The sequence below is a fragment of the Sorex fumeus genome, unplaced genomic scaffold (assembly GCF_029834395.1).
Source record: "Sorex fumeus unplaced genomic scaffold, SorFum_2.1 ptg000047l, whole genome shotgun sequence".
NCBI classification, from domain to species: domain Eukaryota; kingdom Metazoa; phylum Chordata; class Mammalia; order Eulipotyphla; family Soricidae; genus Sorex; species Sorex fumeus.
The window spans coordinates 4,520,570-4,547,511 of record NW_026606104.1 but is presented as its reverse complement, the minus strand read 5'-3'; the positions used below and the strand labels follow the sequence as shown (position 1 = coordinate 4,547,511).

At 63.3% G+C, this 26,942-nt stretch overlaps 1 protein-coding gene across 1 annotated transcript; it reads right to left on the bottom strand.

Annotated features, from left to right (window-relative positions):
* Positions 1-1,844: 1,844 nt before the first annotated feature.
* ZBTB7B (zinc finger and BTB domain containing 7B) lies at positions 1,845-17,043 on the bottom strand. Its single transcript, XM_056123790.1, has 4 exons — positions 16,921-17,043; positions 16,402-16,501; positions 4,144-5,309; positions 1,845-3,882 (listed from the first exon to the last, which is right to left on the bottom strand). The coding sequence occupies exons 3-4, from the start codon at positions 5,301-5,303 to the stop codon at positions 3,411-3,413; spliced, it is 1,632 nt and encodes a 543-aa protein (XP_055979765.1). The 5' UTR covers positions 5,304-5,309; positions 16,402-16,501; positions 16,921-17,043; the 3' UTR covers positions 1,845-3,410.
* Between the last annotated feature and the right edge of the window lie 9,899 nt (positions 17,044-26,942).

Genomic DNA, 26,942 nt, shown 5'->3' with positions numbered 1-26,942 from the left:
GGGGAGGCAGAGGGCGGAGAATGTGGGAGATAAGGTGGGAAGGGGGTGGGGGAGATGGGCAGGGCTCAGGCAGACTGGCCTTTGAGGACCAGCCTGAGGCAGCTTACCCAAGGCCTGGAGCTCTGTGCTCCGAGGCTGGGCCCCAGCCGGGAGCTTTAGCAAGAGGCCCTGGGGCAGGCAGCCTAGGGGGGGACAGCAGGCATCTGAGGCGCTTGGGTGTAGGAGAGTTCCAGAGTGGCTGCGGAGGGGGTGGGGGGAAGGGAGGCCTTTCCCTGGCTTTCTCCTGGGCACTGGTGGCGTGAGGGCTCTGAGGCGTGACAGACAGAGAAGGCTCAGACACAGAAAAAGGGGGAGACGTGGCTTCTCACAGCAACACAGAAATTTAAAATTTTTTTTTTTTTTTTTTGCAAACAGAACTTCTCTAGTTTAAAAAAGGAAGCTGGGGAAGGGAGGGTTTGTCAAGAAGGAGTGAGCTGCGCAGAGCTGCAGAGTTGGGGGGAATCTCCCCCAGCCTGTGGGCAGTGCCAGCCTATGTGGCAGGGGCAGGTGGGGCCCTCTGGGTCCGGGGCAGGGTCGTCGCTGACCTTGGGCAGGCTCAGGGGAGCAGTCAGAGCCCTCCAGCCCTTGGCCTCGCTTTCTCTGGGGGGGACGCAGGATTTGGGGGGTGGGCGCCAGGCGTTGGGATACCTGCCTTGGGGGTGAGCCCAGAAGCCACGAGCAGAGGCAGGCCTAGAACCCCACTGGGGTGGAAACTCAGGTGGTCAGGGATGAGGAGGAGAGAACGGGGGCATCCTATGGGGGTAACTGGCCTTGGGGAAAAGGGTGCGAGGTGCAGACTGGGGCCAGTGTCCAGGAAGGAGGGGCACAGGGGATGGATCCCCGCCAGGGCAGGCATCAAGGGTAAGTCTAGTGGGTGTGTGAGTGTGAGTAGAGGGGAAGGTCACAGGGTCAAGGGGAGGCACCCATCACAGCATGTAGGGGGCTGGCTGAGGGGTGGGGAGAAAACTCAAGTGCAGGGCTGGGGATGGCAGTCAGGGAGCTTGGAAAAACAAAGGCCGCCTGCTCCTGAGAGCTGGGCTGGGCCAGGTGGAGAGTCGTGCTGGGCAGGGAGGGGGTGAGGCACCTGGGTTGAGGGCCAGAGGGAGGCACTTGCCTTATACACGGCTGACCCTGGTTTGATCCCAGGCACCATATAGGGTCCCAGGAATGATTCCTGAGCACAGAGCCAAGAATAAGTTCTGAGCACTGCCAGATGTGGCCCGAAAAGAAAAAAAAGAAAGAAAGAAAAAGGCAAAGCTGGGTGGCCAACGAGGACTGCGTGGACCTTGTGCAGGGTCACACTGGGCACTGTTTGGCAGCGACCCCGGGGTCTGTGCTCGGGGGTTGCTCCCGTGGTGCTGCAGGAGCAAACCCAGGTCAGGGTCATGTGCAAGGCGAGCGCCGCGATCCCTGGACTGTCCCCCGGCAACACTGAGGTCATGCCAGCCTCTGTCCTTGCGAACCCCGTAACCTCGGGCAAGTCATAGCTCCCTGGGGTCTTAGCGTCAGCCTCACTCAGGGCGGCTGGAGCTGCGTGTGTGCGCGCCCGCGGGTGTTTGTGTGCGGGTGCGTGTGTGTTTGTCTACGGGTGCGTGTGCGTGTGCATGTGCGTGAACGCCCTCTTCCTCTCCTCACCAGTGACCAGGACGAGTAGGTGAGATCCTGGCAGAGGAAGCCCAGGCCGCCCCTCAGCTCCATTGCTGACCGCTCCAGCCTTCTTCAGAACCACACCACACGCTGTTGCCCAGTACGCCCCCCTCCCCACCCCAACTCCAAAATAAAGGAACGCAAGGTGGACACGAGGCTGAATCTTAAATTATTATTATTTCTTCCTGTCGCTTACACCAGGGTAGGGGGCAGGGAAGGAACAGGAGGAGGGGGGAATGCCCCCCCTAAGGCACTGAGTGGAGAAGCCGCAGGGGGAGGGAGAGCACATTTGTCCTCAATCCTGGAGCTAGGCCCCAGGCCTCCCCAGCCCCGGGCTTCACTATCCCCTGAAATGCTAAGATGAGGCCCAGGGCAACCCGCGCCCCCCCTACCCCAACCAATATATTACATCATCATTTTTTAAATAGATACGGGGACTGGTCCCACTACCCCCTCCCTGTGACCCCCCCACTATTGGGGGTATCTGGGCAGCTGTGCAAATGGGCATGGGGGTGCAGGGAGGGCGAGCACCGGGCCCCTGAACCTCCAGTAGAGGAGGGGGAGGAGCCCCCAGGCCGGGAGGGTGAATAGTGCAAGGCGGAGCCCAGGCCGCTTGGGGCGGGGTTGGGGAGGGGGGGTCCAGCACCCAGCGAGGAAGGGGAGGGAGACACCCCCGCCCGCAGCAGAATCGGGTAGTTAAAAATCGGAAACTAGATTTCGACGAGACCAGAGGAGGCTATGTACAGAGCGGGAGCGGGGGCGGGGGGCTGGGGGGCCCGCGGGATCCGACCCGAGGCGGGGAGCGAGGGCGCGCGGGTGCGGCGCGGCCGCCAGGTGGCGCCAGGTGTCGCCGGCGCGCTCCCCGCCCGCCCCCCCCGCCCCCCGCGCGCGCCTGGGGGCGGCGTGAGTCAGGGGCGGCCGCGGCGGCGCGGCTCCGGCTCCGGCTCCGGCTCGCACCTGGGCGGGGAGGACGCCGGCCCGCCCTGCCCTCTGGCCCCGGGGAGGGAGCGGCGGGAACAAGACATTCCCTGCCCGGGGACTCGGGGACGGGAGGGGAGGAGAAGCCAGCCGGGCCGCGCGCTCCCCTGGGCGGGGCCCCGCTGCCCCCGGGGCCGGGCGGGCCAATCAGGCCAGCCCGCCCCCTCTGCCCCGGGACCCCATGACTCAGCGCCCCGGCAGGGCGGAGGGCGGCCCGCGGGGCCCGCCGCGCTCCCACCCGGCGGCCCCGCGGACGCCCCCCGTTTGCATAATTCACGGGCAGGAAAAGGGAACAGAAACCAGGGGGGAGGGTCTGGAGGGGAGGGGCGGCCTCGCCCCCTTCGCGGCCCCGAACCCCAGGGGGCGTGGGGGCGGGGCCGGGCTTTGGTCCCAAGCCGCTCCCAGCCCCTGGAAACCCGCATAGCCGAAGAACCCCACGAATCAGAAATACATTATTGCTTCTACCCCCAGCAGCAGCGGAGGACGGGGGCGGGGCGCCCACCTTAGACCCGGGCGGGCGGGAATATGGACCGAGTATCTGCTGTACTGCTCCCGGGGACGCCACCCTGCCCCGGGAACCAACCGAGCCCTAGCTCGCTCAAGACCTCCCTCGCCTGGAAGCTGCGCCCAGGAGGCCCGCGGACACCCGCTCCGGCCCCTGCCCTCCCCCCGCGTCCCGCGTGTGCCCCCACTGCTTGGCGTGCGGGCCCGGAGCCCGTGCTCCTCCGGCCTGGCCTGCGCCCCCTCTAAGAGGACTCCATGGCCCCTTCGGCCTGCGGCGTGGTGGGCGGCCCCTCCTCCTCCTCCTCGTCGGGGGGCCCGGGAGTGGAGATCGGGGGCCCGGCTGACTGCGCTGACTGCTCCCAGAGTCGCGCCAAAGAGAGGCGGAAGGTGTCCAGGTGGCCGTTGGAGAGGTCGAGGCCGGCGGGGGGCAGGGCGGCGGCGGCAGCGGGCGGCGGGTAGTGGGGCGGCGCATCGTCCTTGCGGCGCCTCCGCGTGCGCACTTCCAGGCAGTTCTGGCCTTTGAGGTGGCGCTGCAGGTGGTCCTCCTTGGCGAAAGCCTTGTGGCACAGGTGGCACTCGTAGGGCCGGTCGCCCGTGTGCAGGTGCATGTGGTTCTTGAGGTCGTAGCTGTGCAGGAAGCGGGCCGGGCAGTGCGGGCAGGAGTAGGGGCGCTCCCCGGTATGCTTCCGCATGTGGATCTTCAGCTTGTCGTTCCTGGCACAAGGGGGTGGGGGGCAGGGGGCGCGTTAGGGAAGGCACCCCCCCCCAGCCGGCCCCACTCCTGCCTCCCTCCCTCCCGCCTTCCCTGGGGCTGTTTTTCTAGTGGTTTGGGGGCCCCACCCAGAGGTGAGCAGGGGACCGACCAGCCACGGTGCCGGGACAGATGCAGGTTGGCTGCGCGCGGGGCAAGCCCCCACGGATGCCCGCCAGTCCCTTGGACTCACGCTGTCACGGCGCCCCGCGCCCCCTACTCACCGAGTGAACCTGACGCCGCAGACGTCGCAGGCGAAGGGCTTCTCGCCCGTGTGGGTCCTCATGTGGCGGGGCAGTTTGCCGGCCCCGTGGATGATCTTGTGGCACACGGGACACTCCTGGGGCATCTGCGAGCGCCGCTTGCGCACCAGCTTGTCTTGGCCGTCCAGGCCGGGCGCCAGGGCGTCCTGGTGCAGGGAGCTGAGGTAGGCCATCAGGTCGGGGTCGATGGCATCCTCGTCCGAACCCAGCTCCTCCGGGGACAGCGGGGGCCCGCCGCCCGGCGCCAGCCCATAGGCGCCAGGGTACACCAGCTCCTCCTCCTCCTCTTCGCCTTCGTAGGGCTCGTAGCTCAGGGGCCCCTCGGAGGGGGAGGCCGTCTCCATGGGGGGGCTGTAGCTGTCCCCCAGCCCGCTGCCCCCGCTGCTGCCCACTCGGCCGGCTCCCTCCTCCTCCTCGTAGGTCAAGGTGTGGGCGGGCACGGCGGGCACCTCGGGCACCAGGTGGTTGGCCCGGGCCCCCTTGGTCTGCAGGAAAGCTTTCCGGGGCTTGCGGCTGCGACGCGGGACAGACCGAGGGGGTGGCTGCGGGGGCGGCGGGAGCGGCGCCTGCGGGGGACTGTCCTCGCCGTTGGGCACTGCTGAGACGGTGGCGGCGGTGGCAAAGGCCTCCAGGTACTGGCGGGCGCGCTCACAGTCGTCCTCGTCGGGGCTGGGGGCTTCCAGGCCGCTGCCCTGCAGGATCTCCATGCACGCGGCGATGACGCACGGGATCTCCAGCAGCTGCGCCGCCTGCAGCACGGCCGGCATGTTGGCGCTGCTGGTGGTCAGCGTGGCCGTGTAGGCGAACTCGAGCAGCGCCCCCAGGGCCTCGGGCCCCACGAAGTCCAGCTCGCACACGCCCGCGCCGGCGCCCACCGCCGCCGGGCCCCCGCCGCCCGGCCCCGCGCCCGCCCCGCCGCCGCCGCCCTCGGTGAACAGCTTCTTGAAGTAGTGGCTGCAGGCAGCCAGCACGGCGCGGTGTGTGCGGTACTCCAGGCCCTGCGTCCGGATGGTGAGGTCGCACAGGTGGCCCAGCTGGCGCTGCTCGTTGAGGCAGCTCAGGAGCTCACTGCTGTGGTCCGGGAATGGGATCCCAATCAGGTCATCCTCCGGGCTCCCCATGTTCCCCTGCAGAGCCGAGGAGAGAGGTGGTGAGGAGCGCCTGGCTGCTGCTGGGGAGTTCCTCGGAGCCAGGGCCTCACCCAAGCCCCAAGTGCCCATTTGACCTTCCAGAACCCTCTGAGGTGGGCTGAAGAGATAGGACAGCCGGGAAGGCGATCGCTCGACTTGCAGCCCCGTTTAATTCCCTGCAGCACATCTGGCCCTAGAGCCCCACCAGGAGTGATCCTCACAGGGAGTTAAGTCCTGAGCACTGCTGGGTGTGGCCCCCAAACCAAAGCACAACAAAAACACAGAACCTTGTGGAATGATGGGTTTTTTTCCTTTGGTGGTCTGACTTTGGGGCCACACCCCACGGTGCAGGGGACTAAGCCACAGGGGCTGAGCTCTGCAGCCGGGAGGGATCCTTAGCCCTTCCACAGACAAGGAGTCCGAGGCACAGATAGGCCAGGTGGCTTTTCTTAATGAAGTCAGCACAAACGGGGTTCGGACCCCATCACAGGTTGCTGTTGGGCCTCTGAGGGAAGGCGCCCCAGCTTTCTGGCCCTCTCACCCACTATCCCGGCCCGGGATGAAGCATGAGGCCAGGCAAGAGGATGCTTGCTCGGCCCCAGGGCTGGGGCGGCTCGGGAGTGGGCCTGAGTCACCGGCACAGCGGGGCAGACGTTCTGCGCAGGACCCTGCTCCCCCCTCGGCCAAGGGCATGCTCTGAGCACCCTGGCCCAGGGATGGCTCCAGGCTTGGCAGAATGGCCAGGCCAGGCTTTGTCCAAGGCCTTCCCTAGAGTGTCCATCCCTTCCAGTGGACGCTCTAAGATACTAAGCAAACAAGAGGTGGCTTCCCGCACCCACCCTCTTCCTTTTCTTTCTCCTCCCGCCTCACCCCTGCACTGCAAAAGTTCATCTCTCCTTCTAGATCTCCCCCTTCAAGAGGCCAAAAGGGAAATACGGCTCCCAGCATCCCTCCCCCCCACATCCTCCCCTCCCCCATGGGGGCCAAGGAGCAGCCACCCTTCTAAGGGGTGTCGCTGGCGCGGGTGCTTCCGGCCCGCACAGATAAGCATCGGGCCCGCCCCCTCCCCCCTGCCAATAGGCCAAGTTCCAGTCCCGCACCTCCCCCCACAGCACCTCCCCCTCCCCATGCCCCCCTCTCCAGAAGGCCTCAGGCACAGGCGCCCTGGGCACGGACCTGGAGGCTGGGTTCTGCCAGCGATCCCAAGGCTGGGGGGTGGGGGAAGGGGGAAGGAGTGAGCTGAGTCTGGGAGCCAGCGAGCCAGGGAGCTGGGCTCAGTCCTGGCTGCAGTGCTATCTCACGGAATGACCTTGGACAAGTCATTTCTCTCCGTGCTTCCCTTTCCTCAGGGGTACTGGGGGGGGGGGGGTGGAGATTGCTGGGAGACAAGGTGGGAGTGGAGGCCATGAGGGCTCCGTGGGTCCAAGTCCCAGCCTTTGGCAGCCTGAAGCCACTGGAGACAGACTTGGGGCGCAGAGAGCCAGCCCTGAGCTTGAATTCTTACCCTGGCTGATGAGTGCTGTGACCTCAAAGGAGTTATTTAATCTCTGCACCACTAACGTGGGGATCGGCCACCTGCCTCCCAGCCAGAGCCTACGTATGGCCCACTGCCTGGCACACATGGGGGCCACCAGCAGTCTGGCCTGGGACACATTTCCAACACAGATGGCCCAGAACCAGCCAGAGACGAGTCTGCCCCCTCCCTCCCACACCCCCACGGGAGCTGCGTGACCTTGGACAAGTCACTTCCTTTCCCGAGGAGGCCTGTTTCCTCATCTACGATGCTAAAGGCTGACCCAGATGATCCCCAGGGCACGCCAGTCCTGCTGACATTCTCCCGGCCGCTGCCAGGGCCAGCTGCTCAGCTTGGCCCTGGCCATGGGTGGGGAAAGGATAGTTGGTTTTCTTTTTTTTTGGGGGGGGCGGGGGAATTGGGGGGATGGGGGAATCAAGAGCCACATATTCCTTCTGTATGACACAGAACTGCAGTGTCTGCCTGTCACTGGCACTGCAATGCAGGACTCCCGCCCGGAAGTCCTTGAGTGAAGCCCCATGTACGGCGGCTGTCTACCGAGGAAGCCCCACGTACAGGGTAGCAGGGAGTCTCCCTGGCCACAGAGATATCAGGGCCTCTCTTCTCCCCGGGGCCCCCAGCCTGTACTCCACCAGCTGCGGAGGCCTCAGGACTTAGGAGCAAGCAAGGAGCAGTGGGCTACCCAGCAGCGGCACCCTCCTGGGCCGAGTGGATCCTGTCCCTCCTGTCCCTCTGGGGGGATGGGTGGGGCTGTCCTCAAAGTCCATTGGCCCAGCGCTGGGCACCACAGGCACGTGGCTTGCCCAGCCTTCTGGCTCCTTCCCTCCCCACCCCACCCATTCCTGCTGCTAAGCCCGCCTCCCTTCTCCCACCCCAGGGCCAGTCTCCCTGGCAACCTGGTGTGGCGGGGGCGCTGATTGGCTGACCCTGCTGTCAGGTCACAGGCTCGGGCTGATTCTCAGCACTGAGCACTGGGCTCTGCTAGGGTGGGTGTTTAACCCCTGAGGCCCCACTCTGGATGCCCCAGGGTGAGAGGTGCTGAGGAAGAAGGGGAGAGGCAGAGGCCGTGGAGGAAGGGAAGGGCCTTCCTGCGCTCGGCCCCTGGCTTCTCGGAAACTCCCTCCGTCCTTATCCAGGGCTCTGGCACCCAGGCCAACGTCGGTGCCACCTGGAGCTATGCGGGTGCCAAGCAGGCCAAGGGGGCACTCCTAGTCCCATTATCTGGGAGGGATGGGTGGGGTGGGCGCCTCCCCCTTCTTTCTGCCAGGGTGGGGCCCTGGTGCCAGGATGCCCACCCCACCTCAGGCACCCTTCCCACCTCTGCACCCCAGAGGGCCCAGCCCCCCAACGCCCCATGAGAGCGGCCCATCCTCCCCACCCAGCCTGGCATGCCCCCTCTTGCTAAGACCTGTGGGCATGGGTGTGTGGTAGTGGTGGGGGGGGGGGGCGGTGGTGCCAGGGAAGAGCCAGGTGAGGTCTGTTTGCCTGGTAGGGGGAAGAACCGGGGGCCCCGCCCCACTCCCCCCAGGCTCCCCTCACTGCCTGGCCTGCTAGACCGGCCGAGCAGGTGGGCAGCTCTCTGGAAACTGGGCCCTGAGTCAAGCCTGGCCCATCTCTGGCGTGGGGGGGGCGGGGGGAGACAGGGGGTGAGAGGTGGGAGGGGGCAAAGGTGGGAGCCCTTATCGCCTACCCCTCAGTGCCCAAGGGCACCTGCCAGGGTGTGTCCATCCCCAAGAAACCCAAAGGTGAAAGCGGGCCTGCCGGGAGCGGCCGGGAGAGGCGGTGCTGCAGCACTGACCTCGGGCAGTGTCCGGCAAGCTCTGGGCTGGAGCCGCGGGGAACAGGCAGCTGAGGAAGGCTGGCCCCCCTTCCCCACACCCTGGGGATTAGGGGAGTGAGGCTTAGTGTGGGGGGCAGCAGGCGGAACCGGGATTAGCGACGGAGAAAATAGATATGGGCCTGAGACACAGGCGCCCAGAACCCCCCCAGGACTCCTGGGCACCCCCCCCACCCGCCAGGCTGTAGTGGGGGGGGGCGCAGGATCTGTCCAGGTGCAGGTGCTGGGGTGAGGGAGGGTGAGGATGAGGAGCGAGGGTGAGGACAGGCCCTGAGACCCTCCTGCCGGGGTGATGGAGAGCCGGGCACGCTACCCCTCCCTCTTCTTTCTCCTCTCCCCCCCCCACACCCCAACTCGAGCCTCAGGTTCTCTTCCTGTTTTTTTGGAGCTAAGTTTGCACGAAGCCTGGGCTTTGGCCTGTGGCTGGACCAGGGGGTGGGGAAATGGGGCGGCCAGTCCAAAGTCCTCGGGGACCCAGGAATCCTTGCGCCCCAGCTTCGCCCACCCCTGGCGCTGCAGCCATCTGGACTGCCCGTTGGGAAGGCGGGTTGGAGGGCTGGGGTGCGGCCCCTCGAGAGCTGGAAGGCTTCCAAGGAGAGGCCCTGTGCCCCGGGGTGCCCGGGGAGCCCGAGGTGGCCGCAGCCTCCCCTGCAAGTCTCTCAGCGCCCCCCCAGGTCGGCGCACACGCTCCCCACCCCCACGTGCCGCTTCCCCTGAACCTCACCGCCCCCAGCACTCACACTTCCTGGGGGCCAAGGCGGGGAAGGGAGACCGCAAGCCGCGAAGGGGGAAGGATGGGGGAGCCGGCCGCTTCCAGGAGCCGTGGGGGTTAAGCCTTTCCTCCCTCCAATCCCCAATTCCTGGGGTGGGGACTCCCGAGGTGAGGGGCACCTCTGTGCTCCCCCACCCTCTTCCCTTGAGAGCCCCCGACCCTCCAGCACACCAGGGGCGACAGCAGGGAGAGGAAAGATGGCGGAGGAAGGGATGGGGGCAGCTCCCTGTTTCCGCACCCCCTGTCTGGGGGACCCCCGCCCATCGGCTCCTCTCCACTCCGGGCCTCTTCCCTTGGTCTCTGTCTTTCGGAGCCCGGCTGTCCCCTCCGCCCGCCTCATCCTTCACCTCATCCTTCATGGCCCTTCCCTCCACAGCCCTGTCCGCCGCCTCCTGGGACCCATCCCTGCCCGCGCCTTCCTCCTTTCCCTTTTCGGTTCTCTCCCTCAGCTTCTCCTACTTCCCCTGCCCCGAGATTCCGAGATTCTGTCTCTTCTCCCCAGCAGGCGGGTGGGCAGAGGGGGCCCCCCCTCCACCCTGGGCGTTCGATCGAGGGGCCAGGCCTTTCTCCAAGACTCCGTCTGGCCTTGATGGTGCCACCTGGGTACTCATGGCCCCCTTCTAGATAAAGCAGGAGGTGAAGATGAGTGGGGAGGGTGAGAGGGGTACAGTAAGCGGATGTGCGGTGGGGTGAGGGGGACAGCTAGGCCTCTCAGCCTGCGAAGAGTTTCCAGGTGGAGCGGCCGAACCCTCCACCCCCAGCCAGCCCCATGCCCACTGGGGCCGACCGACCGTGGACCATGCACATGGATGGGTTCCCAGCAGGGCCTGCTCCCCCTAGGGCTTGAGGAGGCGCACAAGGTGCCAGGGTCTGCCCGGTGCCCACCCCCTCCCCCAGCTTTAGCGTCTGGGGCTGGGTAACCGAGCCGGCTGGTAACCCCACACCCGCCAAGCCACCAGGAGAAACCTGAGCCCCCCAGCCCCAGAGGACACCCCAGCCCGGTCCCCAGAGCCCGGCTCCCTGCCAGCCTGTCCGGCCTCCTGTCCTGGCCCAGAGATCTCTCGGCCCTCCTGGCCTCCTGAGGCTGCCTCAGACCCTGGGCTCCTGAGCCCACCAGCCGGACCCTCTCTGCTTCCTGCCTGACCCTTGGCCGGTTCCAGCTCTCCCCCAGGGCCTGACCTCGGGGCAGGGCAGCAGCCTACTCACCTGAGTGTGAGCGCGCAGAGGGGCCTTGCAGAGACTCCTCTTGTCCCCTGGGGGGGGAACAGGTTGGGAGGGTGGGGGAGGGCCGGGCTGGGGGTAGGCAGGGTGGCTGTTCCCCGCTCCTGCTCCCTCCTTCAAAGGGGCCGCCCACGACCTGGCCCAGCCCCTCCCCCTGCAGCCTTAACCCTCTGGGTTCTGTCCCCCTCCCCCCAGCTTGGAGGGAGGGGTTACCCTGGCTGGCAGCGTGGGAGAGGGCCTGGAGTCTCTGCCTGTGGGGCCCGCAGCCCCGTGTGCCCACCCCCGCTCTGCCTGGGTCCACGGGGGAAAGGTGAGCGGTAGGCGAGGGACGCCAGGGGCAGTCCAGGAGGACAGAGGTGAGGAGGAGCTCGGGAGAGGCGCTGGAGGTGGGACCTGGAGAAGGAAGAAGGGCGGGGAGGCCAGGAGGCTAGGTGGCCTCAGGGAGGAGGGGCTCCACCCCTGGTGCCCAGTGGGGTGACAGGTGCCCAGGTCCCAGCCCTGAAGGGCCCTAGGACTGGCAGGGGACCCCAGCCGGGCCTTTAGTCCCCCTGGGAGCTGGCCGAATCTTCCCCACCCTGTACTGGGCTGGGGCCCTCAGGGGCTGGGCAAGGCAGTACCCCGCCCTCCCCGAGCCTCACCCCAAACCCACTCACATACCACAGTTCCCTGCCTGGGCGCCAGACCCTGCCAACCAGGCCAGGGGGCAGCACTGGTGCCAGCCCCCAATGGCCAGGGGCATCAGGGGGACCGAGTGGGCCTGAGGGGGCGCACGATGGGGGAGCTGTGGGCACCGAAAGAGGAAGGAGGCGGGAGGGGGCATCTGCTGGGAAGCGCCGAGCCCCACCCCTTGCGCAAGCCGCTGCCACCCTGGCCGGTTGGGTGGGACCCGCCTGGGCCCGAGGGGCAACTCAGGAGGGCGCTGAGCCCAGAGACAGCCCAGAGACGGGTGGGCCGCGAAGTGCCACGCGGATAGCTCCTGGGGTCTCCGAGACCTGCCGCCGGGGCTGCCCTGGTGGCTCCCAGGCAGTAGAACATTCCAGTCCTGTGGGGCTGCAAGGGGGCCGCAGAAATGTCCCCTAAACTCTCCCCTCCCCTTTCCCCCCAACAGCTGCTGGCACTGTGCTGCTGGCCTGCTGCCCCTCACCAGCTCCCGGCCCGGTTGGCACCTACCCACCAGGATGCTGGCAGTCCTGCCCTCCTCTCCCTCCCACCCCCTGCTCCCAGCACCCCATGCCAACTATGGGCCTGGGGGGGGAGGGTCACCCTATGCCTCAGTGCCAGTGGGCCAGGCCCGGGCCCAAGACCCTGTCCCCAAGCGCGGGGACCTACCCGTGGCGCTCAGGGCTGCTGATGCGGTGCTGACTGCAGACTCCACGTCCAGAGGTGGGGCCAGTGTTGCTCCCTGCCACCAGGCGCCAGCCAGCCTCCCAGCATTGCCCCTGCCCGAGCAGACGCCTGGGCACCAAAGTCCCCGCAATTCCTGAGAGCCCCGGTGCCCGCAGCCTGCAAGGGAGTGGGGTGGGGCCGCTCTCTGCCCTTTGATCCTCATAAAGGGAGGGAACCAGCCTAGAGGGCAGGGGGCAGGGAGGGAGTTCACAGCCCTTCGTGGCGCCCCTGCCGGGGCAGAGGGGCAGGGTGTGGGCATCTCCTGGGTGGGGCCCGAAGGTGAGAGTGGATAGCATGTCTCAGCAGGGGAGACGGATGCCAACCATGGGCATATGTCACGTGGGAGCAGGATGGCGAGAATGAGGTTAGGGGATGCAGAGGGCACCCCCGTTCTAGTCCACACCGAGCCTGGCTTTAACTCTGGCCCAGAAGCAACTCCAAACTCAACCAAGAGATCCAGGACTACAACTCCCAGTATGCACCAGAGGAGCCGTCGGTACCTTGGGAGTTGTAGTTCCCTGGAGGAGGTCCATGCGCGCCTCTGTCCCAGAGCCTCGTAGCCGGGTTGGGGTAGGGAGAGCAGAGCTGACTGCCTGGCTGGCATCTCCAGGAGGATGGGGCTTAGAGGAGAGGACCCCCAGTCCCCGGCAAAGGGGAAGAAAGGAGGAAGGAAGGCGGGGAGGATGTCTGTTGAAAGGGGCATATGGGTGGGGGTGTTGGGGGGGTGGGTGGAAACAGGAAGGAAACTGAAGCCAGAGACATGAGGTTGAAAGCAAGGGCCTGGGGGAGCCCCCTGGGAGGCCGGGCGAGGACCGGGAAGGCCTTGTCCCTGATGCTGGGGGCCTCGGGAGGCACAGGAGCTAGCAGGGATGCCAAGTCACAGCCGGCAGGTCTCTGCGGGGATCGTGGCTCCCCTCCTGGCCCCAGGCACAGGTATTTGGCCTGGGGACTGAGGGCAAACGAGGTGCCCGGCAGGCAGGCAGGCAGGCAGGGTGAAGGGCTAAGGGGGTCAGGGTCAGTCTGCTGGGTAAAGATGATGGCGGGTCTAGGAAGCCTGCTCTCTGTCCAGGGCAGGGGCCACGGCTGGGAGAGGCCGGCTAAGAGGGGTAAGACGCCAGGACCTCCCTCCCACCCCTCACCCCCAGACACAATCAGGAAGGCCTCTTTGGTCTTTAGGGGAAACTGCGCTGATCTGGCTTTCCCACGTGTCGGGGGCCTGTGAACACTCAAGGTGGCAACCCAGGGGCCAGATGGCAGCTGGATGCCTTTCCCAACTGGGGGTGGAGGTCAGAAGTGGGCAGAGGCAGTGTTTTGAGGCCACTTCCCCTGGGACAGATGCTTCTCGGTCCCGGCCAAGACTCCTGCCGGGCCTGGCTCTCACTGGCTGGGTGGGGTCCCCCTTGCCCCTCACAAGCCCTCAATGGCAGAGGACAGTAGCTCGATCCCCTTCCCCCCAGTCCCCCAGGCCCGCCTTGGCGCCTGGCCGGTGTGTTGGCAGGACTGGTGGGGGGGGGGGGGGGGCGCGGCGAGGCAACTTCAAACTGTCCGGGCAAAACGTCAAGTTTACTCACGAGTTTACTCAGCAGAAGGAGGGGGAAGAGGCCAGGGCAGGCACACCCCATGCCAGGGTCCTATCCGTCAGCCTGTCCCCTCCTTCCTCCCCCACCCTCCTCTCCAGCCCTAGGCCCAAACCGGCAAGGGCCCAGGGCCTGGTGGCAAAGCAGCCTCCGCGAGTCAGGGGAGCCGCAGGCCAGACCGGGAGGCCCTGAGCAGGCCCAGAGGCTGCATCGGAAGGCACAGCCTAGCCTGGTGCCCACTTACTACCCATCCTGAAGCCCCGACCTGGCACCAGGCCCGGGTCTCTGAGACCCGAGAATGGGGCAGTGTCAGGACAGGCCTCCTCCACCGGTGCAGCCCCTGGGCCGTGACTGCTGCCCCCAGATGCCCAGTGCCAGGCTGTGTGCTGCAGCTGGGATGCCATCTGCACAGCCATAGGGGCAGGGGCTGCAGCACTCGGCCTGGCCTGAGAATGGGGCACAGCACCCCTTCTGACCTACTTCTCCCCTCCTCTCCCCACCTGCCTCTCCTCTCTGCCTCTCCCCAGGCCTTCGTGTCCCCACCCCAGAGGCACTCCGCCCCCCATGGCCGCCCCCTCCCCCACCCTTCCCCAGGGTGCCAAGTGCAAGCACACAAAGGGCCCGATGGTGCATTGTTAGCCCAGCCCCCGCTGCCCGCCGCACCCTCCCCGGGAGGGCACCAGGCCAAGGAGGAGCTGGGGGCCCTGGGTGCCAGGGGGCAGCATGGGGAAGGAAAGAGGTGGGTAGCACCTGTCTTGATGTGGGGTCCATGCAGGGCCCTACCTGGGCAGGTCTCTCTCCTCACACCTGAGGGGAGTGGGCATCAGCCTCTTCCCTAGAGCCCTCGGTGGTGGGATTAACCCCTTCCTGACCCCTGGGCTAACGCTGGGGGGGGTGGTACCCAGGGGAGGGGACAGTGTCTGGGGGTGCCTGCAGGCTGCGTGGTGCCCACAGCAACCATGTAACAGAGGCACGCTGGGGGAGCTGGGGTCCCGGGGGCCAGGGACAGGAGGCACTGACAGAGGTTTCTTCTTGTTTCATCAGCTGCTCCGGGGGGAGCCCCCTGTCCTTGTCCCCAGTCACCACAAAGGAGGAACATGAGCCACTCTTCAATCTCAGGCACAAATATGCCCCTTCTGCCCTCCCTGGCTAGAGCCCACTCCATGGCAGCTCTCCCAGTGGTGCCAGGCGGGTCTAGGGGTGACCAAACCAGTTGGTGTGGGGTGGGGGCAGCAGGTGTCAACCCCATAATTCTCCACGGACTTCCCCACCCCACAGCTCGGGGAACAGAGAGTTCCCATTCTGCCTTAACCCTTCCCCGTCCAATCTGGCTCCCCCTGGACCCTCATCAACCTTGTCTCCCTGGTCCAGGAAGAAGTTGGGAAACCGGGAAGGGCTGCAGAGGGCGCATTCCCACTCTCAGCTGCAAATGGGGGCCTTCCTGGCATTCGGGCGGGGGTCAACTCGAGATCGCCCTCCACCTGGCCCGGAAGCCAGGACAGTCTGCTGGGCTCCCCCCTCTCCCCGGCACCCACTTCCGGTGTCCCAAACTAGGTCAGCAGCGCTGGCTTCCTGTGGGTCAGCTAGCACCGGCGCCTCTGCCCCTCCCCTGCTCCGGACCGGGCTCCCCGCCCCCCCACCCACCCAGGGCGCCCCGAGGTCTCACCACGTCTCCGCCGCCCTTTGATACGTGGGGGTTGTGCGGGGCGGGGGGCAGGGGACTCGCCCTCTCTCCAAACACCAGCAGGGCCGGGGCGCCTGGGCAGGCACGTGTCCGGGCACAACCCGCTGCCCACGCGGCCCCCCCACTCCAGAGCTTCCCCCCCCCCCCCCCGCCCCGGACACGTCGCTCTCTGACTCGGGGTGGGGTGGGAGGAGAGAACGAAGCTGGAAAGTGCAGTGCGAGCGGCGCCCCCACCCCTTTCAATGGCAGCTCTCTGCCCGCAGTGCCTTGGCACCATAGGGGCGACCCCCACTCTGGGTAGGGCAGGTGCGCCGGCGCCGAGGGTGGGGGGACGGACGGGTCCGGGGAGGTTCTTCCCGGTCGCCCACCTTCGCCCCCGGGCTCCTTGGGCAGGAGCGCGCTTGGGGAAGGGGCTGCGGGACGGGAGGCCGGTGGGAGGGAGGGAGGTCTGTGGGCAGAAGGTTCGGCTCGCAGGCGATCGGGGGAGCCCCAGCGCCCGAGCGACAGAGCGCGGCGCAGTGAGCGAGCGCCAGAAACCAAATCGTCCAGCCGGTAACTTTCCCCCGAGCCGCGGCTCCTCCTGGGCTCCCCTCACCCCCCATGCAACTGGCCGGGGGCCAGCCCACCACGCCAGGGGGCGCGGGCGGGGAGGGGGGCGCGTTGTCCTAGTTAGAGGCCGTCAGCGTTTCCAGAGTCTCCACCCGCGGCTCGGGGGCTTCCCGAAAGTCACGCAGGAGCTGGGGCCGGGGGCGCACGGCGCCGCCTCGCCCTCTCCATCCCGGAGCCGCCTGTCTGTCTGATCGCCGAAGTGCAGAGAAAGTTTCTGGGGACCCTGCGGCGCGGCTGGGGTGGGGGTTGGGGGGCGGCCTCGATCGCCCTGGGTCTCGGCGCCCAGTTCCAATCCATTTCAAGGCGCAGGGAGCTGGGCAAGCGCAGGGAAGGAGGTGTGGAGGGGTGTTATCCGGCCTGCAGGCATGGTGGGGGGGTCCCACTCCACTCACAGGACGGACGAAGGACACTGCAGTAGTCTCGAGACTCGGGGACCCCGGGCAGGGAGGTGAAAGTAGGGTCCACTCACCTCTCCGCCGCTGGGTCCGCGGGCTGGAACTGCTGAGCACGGGGTGTGGGGAGAAGCGCGTCTCCCGCCAGGCCCGGGGGCTCGGGGCCCTGCTCCGGTCCTGGTCAGAAGGCCGCGGTCAGTCGCTCGCCGCTCTCTGCTGGGGGGTTCCTCCTCCGCAGCCCTCGGCCTCCTCCTGACGCCCGCCCCCCCCGCGACCGCCGGGAACCGCACATTCACCTGGCTCCCACCCGCCCCCCCCTCCGGGCCCGCCTCACCTGTCCTGCTGTCTCACCTGTCCTCCTGCTTGCTTTCCCCCCATCCCTCCCCTCCCTCCCCCCGCCCCCTGCCACCCCCTAAACTCCCCCCCCAATCCTTAGCAACACCCTCTGTCACTTCCTGGTTTTTCACCCGCCCCCCCAGGCCCCCCTCCCTCCGCCCAATAAGGACATAAACTTCAACCCTTTGGTCCAGCCAGTCCCTGCAGAGCGCGCACCGGTCCCTCCCTCCTTTTTTCGCTCTCTTCCTCCGCGCTCTTACTTTTACTCCTCGGTTCTTTCCCACCCTCCTCTTTTCCTCCTTCTGGCCTCCTCTCTCTCCTTCTCCCTTCACCTGCCGCCGCTCCGCTCCCCCTCCCTCTGGCTTTCTCTCGCCTCTCGCCCCTATCTCCCTCGGTCCACCTTAACCGGAGCTCCGCCCCCACCCCGCCCTCCCTCCGCCGAGGCCCGCCCCGCCCCATGCACGCCACCGCCCAGTCCACCCATTGGCCGGAGCACCCGCCCATTCCAAGATGGGTCCCGCCCAGCGTGCGGCCAGGGAAGGGGCGGAGCCGGGGGCTGGCCTGAAGCTCGGGGGAGGGGGAGGGGGAGGGGGCAGCGTCCGCCGCGGCCAGGGAACAGCGCTCCCAGCCCGGCTCCCTCTCCTAAACGGGCTGCTGTAGGCTCAGCCCCTTGGGAGGGTAGGCGCTGAGGTTCGAGATAGGCGAGGGAGTGAGACAGGGAATCAGGGTCTGAGGTGGGGTCGGGGGTCCCGCGAGGGCCATAATCAGGTCAGCGCCCGGGGAGGGAGGGCAGCAGGGGACGCGCCAGTGCCTACGCCCCCCACACCTCCGGAGGGAACGGGGGAGTTGAGGCTGCGGGCACCCTGCGTCCTTCCCCACGCGTGGCGGCGCCCTGCGGAGAGGGCACGGCGCCCAGGGCCAGCAGCCTGTGCGCTCCAGCCGGTGCCCGCTGCGGCCTTGGCATTGTCGGAGGGGAGGGGCCGGGCCGCGAAGGGGGAGGGGAGGCGCGCTCGCGGCCCTGCTCCCCGCCTCTTGCGCGCCCGCTGCTAAGTGGAGAAACTGAGTTTTTTTCTGGAGGCTCATCTTCACTCGGACCCGCTCAGACACTCAGGTGGTGAGGGGGACAGGGAGTTTTAGGATTTGGAGAAGGGGTTGCGCGTACTGGGGGAGACAGCCTGGCACCGCGCTTCCAGATGGACCTCTGCCGCACTACGTACCCCCAAAAGCCCCTCCCACGACAAGGCAACGGAATCGGGTCCCGCGGGCCGGCTCCGTCGTCCCCCTCCCCAGCCCCCTCGGCAGGGGGCCGTCCTCTCTCTCCAGCAGGTGGCTCCGCGGGACACCAGCTCAACCTGTTGGACCACAATGGGCGGCGCCAAGGGGGCCCCGGCCCTCACCCGGGCTGACCCGGGATCCCCGCTCAGGGGAGGGGCGGAGCCTTGGGCCGCCCTCCCCCCCCTCCGGCCGTGACTCAGCCTCGGGGCCGCTGCCCTGCGCCCCAGCCAGGGGCGGAAAGTGTGAGGCGCCCCGAGGGCCCAGGCCAAACCAAACAGCCCCCCACCCCAGACATTATCTCACTGGGGAATCAGGGGGGCTCTGGGAAGTGGGGGGCCGCGGCACACACCGGGCGCTGCTGCGTGGGGGACTCCACTCCGGGATTTTCGGCCGCCCCGGCCCCCTGGGGTCCCAAGGCCAGCCCCCTGCTCCGGGTTTCCTCCCGCCCCGCGGGACCTGTGCAGAACCAGGGTTCCAGGCCGGGACTTCCTCGTGCAGCAGTGCCGCGCGGCTGGCCCGGGCTGTGCGGGGGCCGAGCCTGCGCCCCGACGGCTGGGTCCGCAGCGCCAGTGGAACGGAGAGGGGCCTGCTTCAAGGGGCAGGAAAGCGGCTGGCGCCGGGGAAGAGGCTGCTTTTCCCGAGGCTAAAGATGGGCGGGCGCCAGGCACGCGCCATAGGCGCAGAAAAGCGCACGGGGCCCGGGTGGGCGCGTCCCGTCGGCGGGTCCTCGGCCGGGAGGTGGCCGCGGGCAGTGCGGCAGCCCTGACAAAGCCGAGAAGCTCCTCCGAGACTCCCTCCCATTCCCCTCGGACCGCACGGCTCCCTTTCTGGCTCACAAGGCGGAGGGGGAACCCCGACTTGAAATTCCCGCCTCCCCCTCAATCCCCCGCATCTCCAGGCCCTCACCGCGCCAAAGCCCCGGAGGCCGCGGCGGCCCAGAAACGCTGACTCCCCCCACCCCCGAAATCCCCGACGGGGCCCCTGGGGCCTGTGGCCACACGCGCCGCCAGGGTTGGGGGGACGACTGTTAGGCAGCTGCGGGGCCTCACACGGCCACTCCCGTCGTAGGTGGTCGCGGGTCCGAGGAGGAGGTGTGGGTCAGTAGCCCGGGGCGGGCCGCCTGGCTGAGCAGGAGCCCCGTCTGGGTGTTGCCCCGTACCAGGGAGGCCGGGACCTGGGACCACGTGCGCCCGCTGCAGCGGCGGAGTCGGCTGCCGCCCGAGGGGCGGGGAAGGCTGGGCACGGGATCCGGGGCCAGGGGGGTCTGGGGGCCCATTTGGAGGTGGGGGGCGCTGAGTTGGACGCGGAGCGGAGCGGGCGCCCACCTCTTCCCCGCCCTCCCTCACTGCTGCCTCCGCTTCCCTCGAAAAACCCGCCGCCCAGGAAACCGCCGGGGGCGCTCCGACCGCAGCCCCGCCGCCCCCCGGCGCCCACCGCGACCGCCCAACCCACCTGAAGGGGCCGCGGCTGCCAGGGTTGCCCCCTCCCGCCGACTCCCCCCCACACCTGCGGGCGGCACTATTTATAACTCGGCGCCTATTCTGGGCCTCCGGGCGGGAGCCGGCTGCGGCGCGGCGCTGCTAATCGTCGCAGGGATCTCGGCGCCCCCCAGGGCCGGGGGGCGGGGGAGGGTAAATTTAGCCTCAGGAAGCTCGGGGGAACGTTTCCAAAACTCCGCGCCCGGGCGCCCGCGGCCCCGAGCCCCCCGCCCTCCGCTCGCCGCGGCCGGCCAGCAGGCGGCGCTGTCCCGGGGCTCGAGGCCGGCTCGGCTGCCCGGGGCGGGGGTGGGGGGGCAGGGCAGGAGCCCCGGGCGAAAGGTGGCAAGGGGACCCGGGCCGAAGGTCAAAGGGGCCCGAGACTGGCCAGGAGGGTACGCCCCGAAGTTGGCAAAGGCCGCAGGGCAAAGCCTCCGAAGGGAGGGACTGAAAAGAGGGGCGGGACTCGCGTCTGGACGGCGAAATACGTCCAGCGCTGTGCCCAGGAGATGCAAATAGAAACGCAAACGGGCGCCCGAAGCGCCGAGGGTCTGGCTCCGGCGCGGCTGGGGACAGGGACTGTCACGTGCCCGCTTCCACCCACCGGCCTCTCTGCGGCGCTGCGAGTGAGGGGACCTTCCCGAGACTAGGACTTAGAAGGGACAATTTGTTGCCCAGGGCGCCTTGGACTACTTGGCGCCTCGGATCCTTCCCTCTGCGCGACACTGAGGGTCCTACAGCCGGCGCGATCAGGGAGTCAGGCTCTGCCCCTCCTGCACGCTGCTTAGTTGGGGGGGGGGTCGCAGCCAGTTCCGCTCAGACGTTTCTCCCTTCTTCCCTTCTGCCCTCCGCCCCCGCCGCGCTCCTCTGCCCGCGGTGGCCACTAGAGGCCGCGGGTGGAGGACGTCTCGGTTTGAACGCTCAAACCCAATCTGCCCCAGCTGGGAAGGTCCAAGGAAGAGAAGGCGGCTCTCACCCCTACACGGACACACGCACACACACACCAAACACACACACACGCACACAAACACACACTGCAGCCCAGAGCGGGCCGTTCTGGAGAGCCATCTCAGAAGGCGGCACACACACACACACACACACACACACACACACACACACACACACACACTGCAGCCCAGAGCGGGCCGTCCTGGAGAGCCATCTCCTGGCCTGTCCAAATCAGAGGGTAAGGAGGAGGCAGATGATTCCCCAATTCTGGGGGTCCTTCAGGCAGGATGGAGATGGACGTGGGAGAGCCTTGCCCGCTTGCGGAATCTGCTTTTGCTTGCCTGGCCCTGCTTCTCACCTTGGCCACCAGCACAGATTCAGAAGGACAGCTAATTGGGGGAGACCCTAAGATCCTGAGTTGTGGGTTCTCTAAGTATGGGGTTGGAAGGCGCTGTGGAGATGACCCCCAGGGCCTCCTTCTCCAGTCAGCCTCTTTCTTTCATATTAATGTGGAATAAGGACCCTCCTCCACCCTGCCTACTTTGGAAGCAGTCTGTTTGTACCACACCAGGTTGTGCTCTGGGCTTCAGGGCTTACTCCTGGCTCTGTGCTCAGGGATCACTCATGGTGGGGGAGGGGGGCCTGGATCTAACACTGGCCTCCTGCATACAAAGCGCCTGCTCAGTCATTTAATCTTCTCTGGCCCAGCACAGAATGATGTAGTTAATTTTTCCTTAAATATATATAATGGGCTGGAGCGATAGCACAGCAGGTAGGGCGTTTGCCTTGCACGCGGCCGATCCAGGTTCTATTCCTCCACCCCTCTTGGAGAGCCTGGCAAGCTACCGAGAGTATCTTGCCCACACGGTCAAGCCTGGCAAGCTACCGGTGACGTATTAGATATGCCAAACACAGTAACAAGTCTCACAATGTTACTGGGCTGCGCCCGCTCGAGCAAATCAATGAACAACGGGAGGACAGTGACAGTGACAGTGATTATATATAATATAATATTATAGTATAAAAGCAGCACTCAGGGTTTTTGTTTTTTGGGTTTTTTTGGGGGGGTACACACCCGGCAATGCACAAGGGTTACTCCTGGCTCTGCGCTCAGGAGTTACTCCTGGCGGTGCTCAGAGGACCATATGGGATGCTGGGAATTGAACATAGGTCGACTAGGTGCAAGGCAAATGCCCTACCCACTGTGCTATTGCTCCAGCCCCAGCAGCACTCAGGTTTCATGATTTCACGAGTGACTTTTTTTCTTGTATTATGTGACTTATTTCCATTCTAAAATGTATGGTAGTTTACTCATAACCTCTTTTTCTTTGCGGGGGTGGGCGAGTGAAGTGCACCCCTGGTGGAGCTCAGGGCTCTGTACTCAGGGTTCACTCTGTACTCAGAGTTCACTCCTGGCTGGGCTCAGAGGAGACCATGAGTGGGCGCCACATGCAAGACCAGTACCTTAACCCCTATATTATCTCTCCAGCCCAGAATTTTTATTTTTTCCTCTTCCCTTCCTGCCTTTGTCGTGGTGGCAGAAAACAGGTCACACACTTGTTCGCTGTCTGGCTGTGGTGCTGGGACAGGAGCTGCAGACTCCCTTGGATCCCACTGGTGTTCTCTTTCGTGGGGCTCGCACCCTGGGGTGCAGTGCCCTGAGATCGCATACTCAGCCCTGATGCAGGGCTCATCAAGCACCAACTCAGGTGTTTGCACAAAGATCTAAGCTAGCCCAGGGCCTGCAGGCGCCACCCCATGGAGCCTCTGCTTGTTATGCAATGTTTTTTTTTTTTAATTTTAGTTTCATAAGGTTGTTTACATTAACTGATTACATTCAATATTTCAACACCAATCCCACCACCATTACACCTTCCTACCATCATTATTTTGAATTTTCCCACCACCATTCAAGCCTTCCTGCAAGGGGCAGATGCTAGATAATTTATTTTCTGTTGCTTACTACGAATATCATGAGAGGTCACGCAGCCACAAAAGTGGCCAAGTACTTCTGGGTTCACTTAATCACTTAATCACTTAACTTCCCATTAGTCGTCGATTTGCTTGAGCGGGCGCCAGTAACGTCTCCATTTGTCCCTGTCGCGTGCTAGTGTAGCCCAATGGCATCTGTTCTCTCCGGGAACATGAAGGGCCTCAAACCGATCGTTCATGATCTTGACGAAGAAGTCTGACCATCTGGTAGGTGGGCGGCCACGCGGTCTTTTGACATCCCGTGGAATCCAGTCGGTAACAGCTCTAGTCCAGCGGTCGTCTTTAAATCTCATTACGTGACCAGCCCATCTGATTTTCGACACCTTGGCAAATGAGACAGCGTCCCTGATCCTTGATCGTCGACGGATGTCAGAACTCCGGATTCTTTCTCTCATTTGAGTGAAACGTGATATTCCAAGCATAGCTCTTGGAATTTTTATAACTTCTTGGAAAATTTTATAATTTTCTTGGAAGTTTTATAACTTCTGGGTTATAAAATTGTAAATGGGGGCTGGAGGATAGCACAGCGGGTAGGGCATTTGCCTTGCATGTGGCCAACTTGGGTTCGAGTCCCAGCATCCCATATGGTCTCCCAAGCACTGCCAAGAGTAATTCCTGAGTGTATGAACCAGGAGTAACCCCTGTGCAATGTCGTGTGACCCAAAAAGAAAAAAAAAACATATAAAATTGTAAATGACTGGGGTCGAGAATTTCTCTGTAGGGAGCTAATCCATTTTGAGATTCATTTGGAAATCTCTGGATCAAGGCTGAGCGTAAATAGCACCCAGAGGCAGTTTGTGGGGACCCCAAGCAGTCGGGGAGAGGGGAAGGATGGCCAGTCTCCACTGTCTGTCAACATGTGGCCTGGGGTCTTAGTCCTTGAACCTGCATGTCTGGGTTTTTCTTCTGGAGGCTCGTGGCTACCGGGGTTTCTTCTGGGGTGGGCGGAGGGGGCATACCCGCTCCATCTGAGGTCATACAATAGTTCTTTGGTCTGTTCTGAGTTTTGGCGGTGCCAGAGATGAGACACTGCATGTTGAGCCCCAGCTCAGTGACCCTGCCATGGCTTTCCTAGCTCTTTGCAGGGTGTGAGAAGGCGCAGAAAGAGGCGGTGTGACTGATACCTCCCCACTGCCCTCTCCTAGTCTTCCCATGGAGACACCCACCTAGGATCCCAGAAGGTCCCTTTCCCTCTCTTTCCAACCATAGCAGCCCAGGGCTCTGCTTTCTTCTATTTACCACCTCCCTGGACCTTTGCCAGATAGTCCCCTGCCAAGGCTCTTGTGACCCCCAGCGGAGCCCCAGCTTGTGGGAGTGGGGCTTTAGCAAGGAAAAGGAGGGTCCAGGAGAGACATCTAAGGGCTTGCGCACAGATTCTGGGTTCCCCTGGTGCCCTCAGCACTGCACTGTCAAGAACAACTTCCACCCAGCATTGAACCCCAAAACCAGAGAAAAAAATAATGGAAAAGGAGCAAGGACAAGTCAGGAAAGGGCAGGAGGAGCCACAGCACGGGCCCTATGGGAAGGGTACTGTGGCCGCCTCCACGACTCGACTCCACTGGATTGGAATCTGGACTGACCTCTGACTGCTGGGCTCTGGAGCGATAGCACAGTGGGTAGGGCGTTCGCCTTACACGCGGCCCACATGGCCGGCCCGAGTTCGATTCCTCCGCCCCTCTCGGAGAGCCCGGCAAGCTACCGAGAGTATTCGATATGCCAGACACAGTAACAACAAAGTCTCCAATGGAGACGTTACTGGGCCCGCTCGAGCAAATCGACGATCAACGGGAGGGCCTTTAAATAAAATAATTTTTTTAATTTTTTATAATTTTATTAATTGAATCACTGTGAGAGCAGTTACAAAGCTTTCGGGTCTAAGAAAATAAATATATATTTTTTTAATTTAACTAAAATAAAATTAAAATTTAATATAAAGAAAAAAAATCCTGCTTCCACTTGTGATTCTTTTTCCCCTGAGAAATGCAACATGGGTTTGTGCTTCCAGAAACTTTTGTTTGTTTATTTATTTATTTATTTATTTTGCTTTTTGGGTCACACCCAGCGATGCACAGGGGTTACTCCTGGTTCATGCACTCAGGAATTACTCCTGGCCGTGCTCGGGGGACCATATGGGGTGCTGGGAATCGAACCCAGGTTGGGCCACATGCAAAGCAAATGCCCCACCTGCTGTGCTATCACTCCAGCCCCACTTTTGTTTATTTTTGATTTTTAGTGAAGTAAGAAATTTTTATTGAATGAAACTTATTTAGAAGGACATTGGGGGCTAGTAGTAGAGGGGTTTCCCTTGCACGTGGCCCACCTGGGTTTAATCACTGGCACTACATATGGTCCCCCAAGTCCCCCAGGACTGGTCCCTGAGTGCAGAGCCAGGAGTTTGTCCTGAGCACAGCCAGGTGTGGCCCATTAACAACAACTCAAAAAAATAATGTGAAAGGGGAGGGAGAAAATACTGTTCAAGATAAAACATGGGATTCTCCAAAGTGGGAAAAAAGCAAAGAGACACAGAGACAAGCAGGAAAAAATATGAGTTCAAAGCCCAATATGGAGCCAGAGAGATAGTACAGTGGATAGTGAGCTTGCCTTGCAAGCTGCCAACCTGGGTTCAGTCTCTGGCACCCCATATGGTCTCCTGAATCCCGCCAAGAGAGAACCCTGAATGCAGAGCCCAAGTAAGAGGCCTTATGCAAGGCTGACCCAGGTTTGATCCCTGACACCAAAATAGTCCCCTGGGACCCGCCAGGAGTTACCCCTGAGCACAGAGCCAGATGTGGCCCTCAAAGCAAATATTAAAACAGATCAACTGAGGGGGCTGGAGCAATAGCACAGCGGGTAGGGCATTTGCCTTGCATGCGGCTGACCCGGGTTCGATTCCCAGCATCCCATATGGTCCCCCGAGCACCGCCAGGAGTGATTCCTGAATGCATGAGCCAGGAGTAACCCCTGAGCATCGCCGGGTGTGACCCAAAAAGCAAAAAAAAAAAAATCAACTGAAATTAGGGTCAGAGAGATAGTACAGGGTTTAAGGCACTTGTCCTGCAAGTGGCTGATCCTGGTTTATTCCACAGCACTTTCAGGAGTGATTCCTTAAGCACTGAGTCATGAGTAAATTCTAAGCACTAATGGGTGTGACTCCCAATGCCAACAAACAAACAAAAAAATCCTGAAACAAGACAAAAAAAGAATGGGGAGGCTCTAGTGCTGGGGAGCTGACTCAGGGGTAAGCCACTTCGCCTTATGTGTGTGGAGCCTTGGATGCGGCCCTACACTGCAGAAACACCTGGAACTAAATGTCCTGATACAGCCCTGCCCTGGGTTTGTGACAGGATGAAAACCGTATGGAAACAGAGTGGAAAGCATTGCACCGGGCAAATGCAGGGGCCCCATTACTCCCCACAGATTTGCTCTGAGCCTCCAGCCTGTCTGTACCCGTGTCCTCCTAATCTCCCTCCCTCCCTCCCTCCCTCCCTCTCTCCTTCCCTCTCATTCTCTCTCTCTCTCTCTCTCTCTCTCTCTCTCTCTCTCTCTCTCTCTCTCTGCCAGTGGTCAACTCATCCGACTATGGTCAGGGATTACTCCTGGCAATGCTTGGCAGACCATATGTGGCTCAGGGAATCAAACCTCAGCTGTATGCCAAAGCTAGTGCTTTAACCCCTGTACTTGGGGCTGGAGCAATAGTCCAGCAGTTAGGGCATTTGCCTTGCACGTGGTTGACCCACGGTTTAATCCCCAGCATCTCATATGGTCCTCTGAGCACCACCAGAATTCCTGAGTGCAAAGCCAGGAGCAACCCCTGAGCAACCCATGTGTAACCCAAGAAGACAAAAAAGAAACAAACAACAACCCTAAAACAAACAAACAAAACAATACCCCTGCACTAGCTCTCTGGAGGGTCCCCAGCATGAGCATGAGTCCATAAAATTAACTTTAGCGCATACTCAACGCCTTGCAATAGTTCTTCATTTCACTCAGAGAAAGTTCTTACCATCCTACCATGACTTCATCACTACCCTATACCCTCCTCCAGACTGATTCTGGCCTTTTGCCATAGCACATCCCTCCAAATTGCATCTAAGAAATTATGTTTTCTGGGTATTGTTGTAGTTTTAGTTTATTCTCTTTATCTCCAAACAAGTATATAAGATAATCTTTTTGTCACAGTTATATTCAAAGCTGCCATATTGGTGATGCCTTCAGGGTCAGGGAAATGAGACCCATTGTAATTACTGGTTTTGGCATATCGAATACACAACGGATAGCTTGTGAGGCTCTACCGTGCGGGCGGAATACTCTCAGTAATTTGCCAGGCTCTCCGAGAGGGATAGAGGCTTTTGGGGCAGCCTCTAATTGCCCTTGTAGGTGTTCCCATGGTTCAAACCATATTTGAACCCTATCAAATATGGAACGGCAATTCTGGAAGATGGGTATTAAGTGTCTTATAATGTGTCGCGTGGCCACTTTGCGGCCGCATGGTCCAGAAAGCTTCCTGGAGCGTGGCAGCGGTTGGGTAGTGGAGGTCGTGGAGGTCACCAATATGGCAGCGTTGAGAAGGATGAGGAAGGAGAGGCTGATAA

Coding starts and splice junctions, on each gene's coding strand:
- ZBTB7B (XM_056123790.1), bottom strand. CDS start 5,303: ATGGGGAGCCCGGAGGATGACCTGATTGGGATCCCATTCCCGGACCAC. Junction 3,883..4,143: donor TGCGGCGTCAGGTTCACTCG/GTGAGTAGGGGG, acceptor CCCTTGTGCCAG/GAACGACAAGCTGAAGATCC.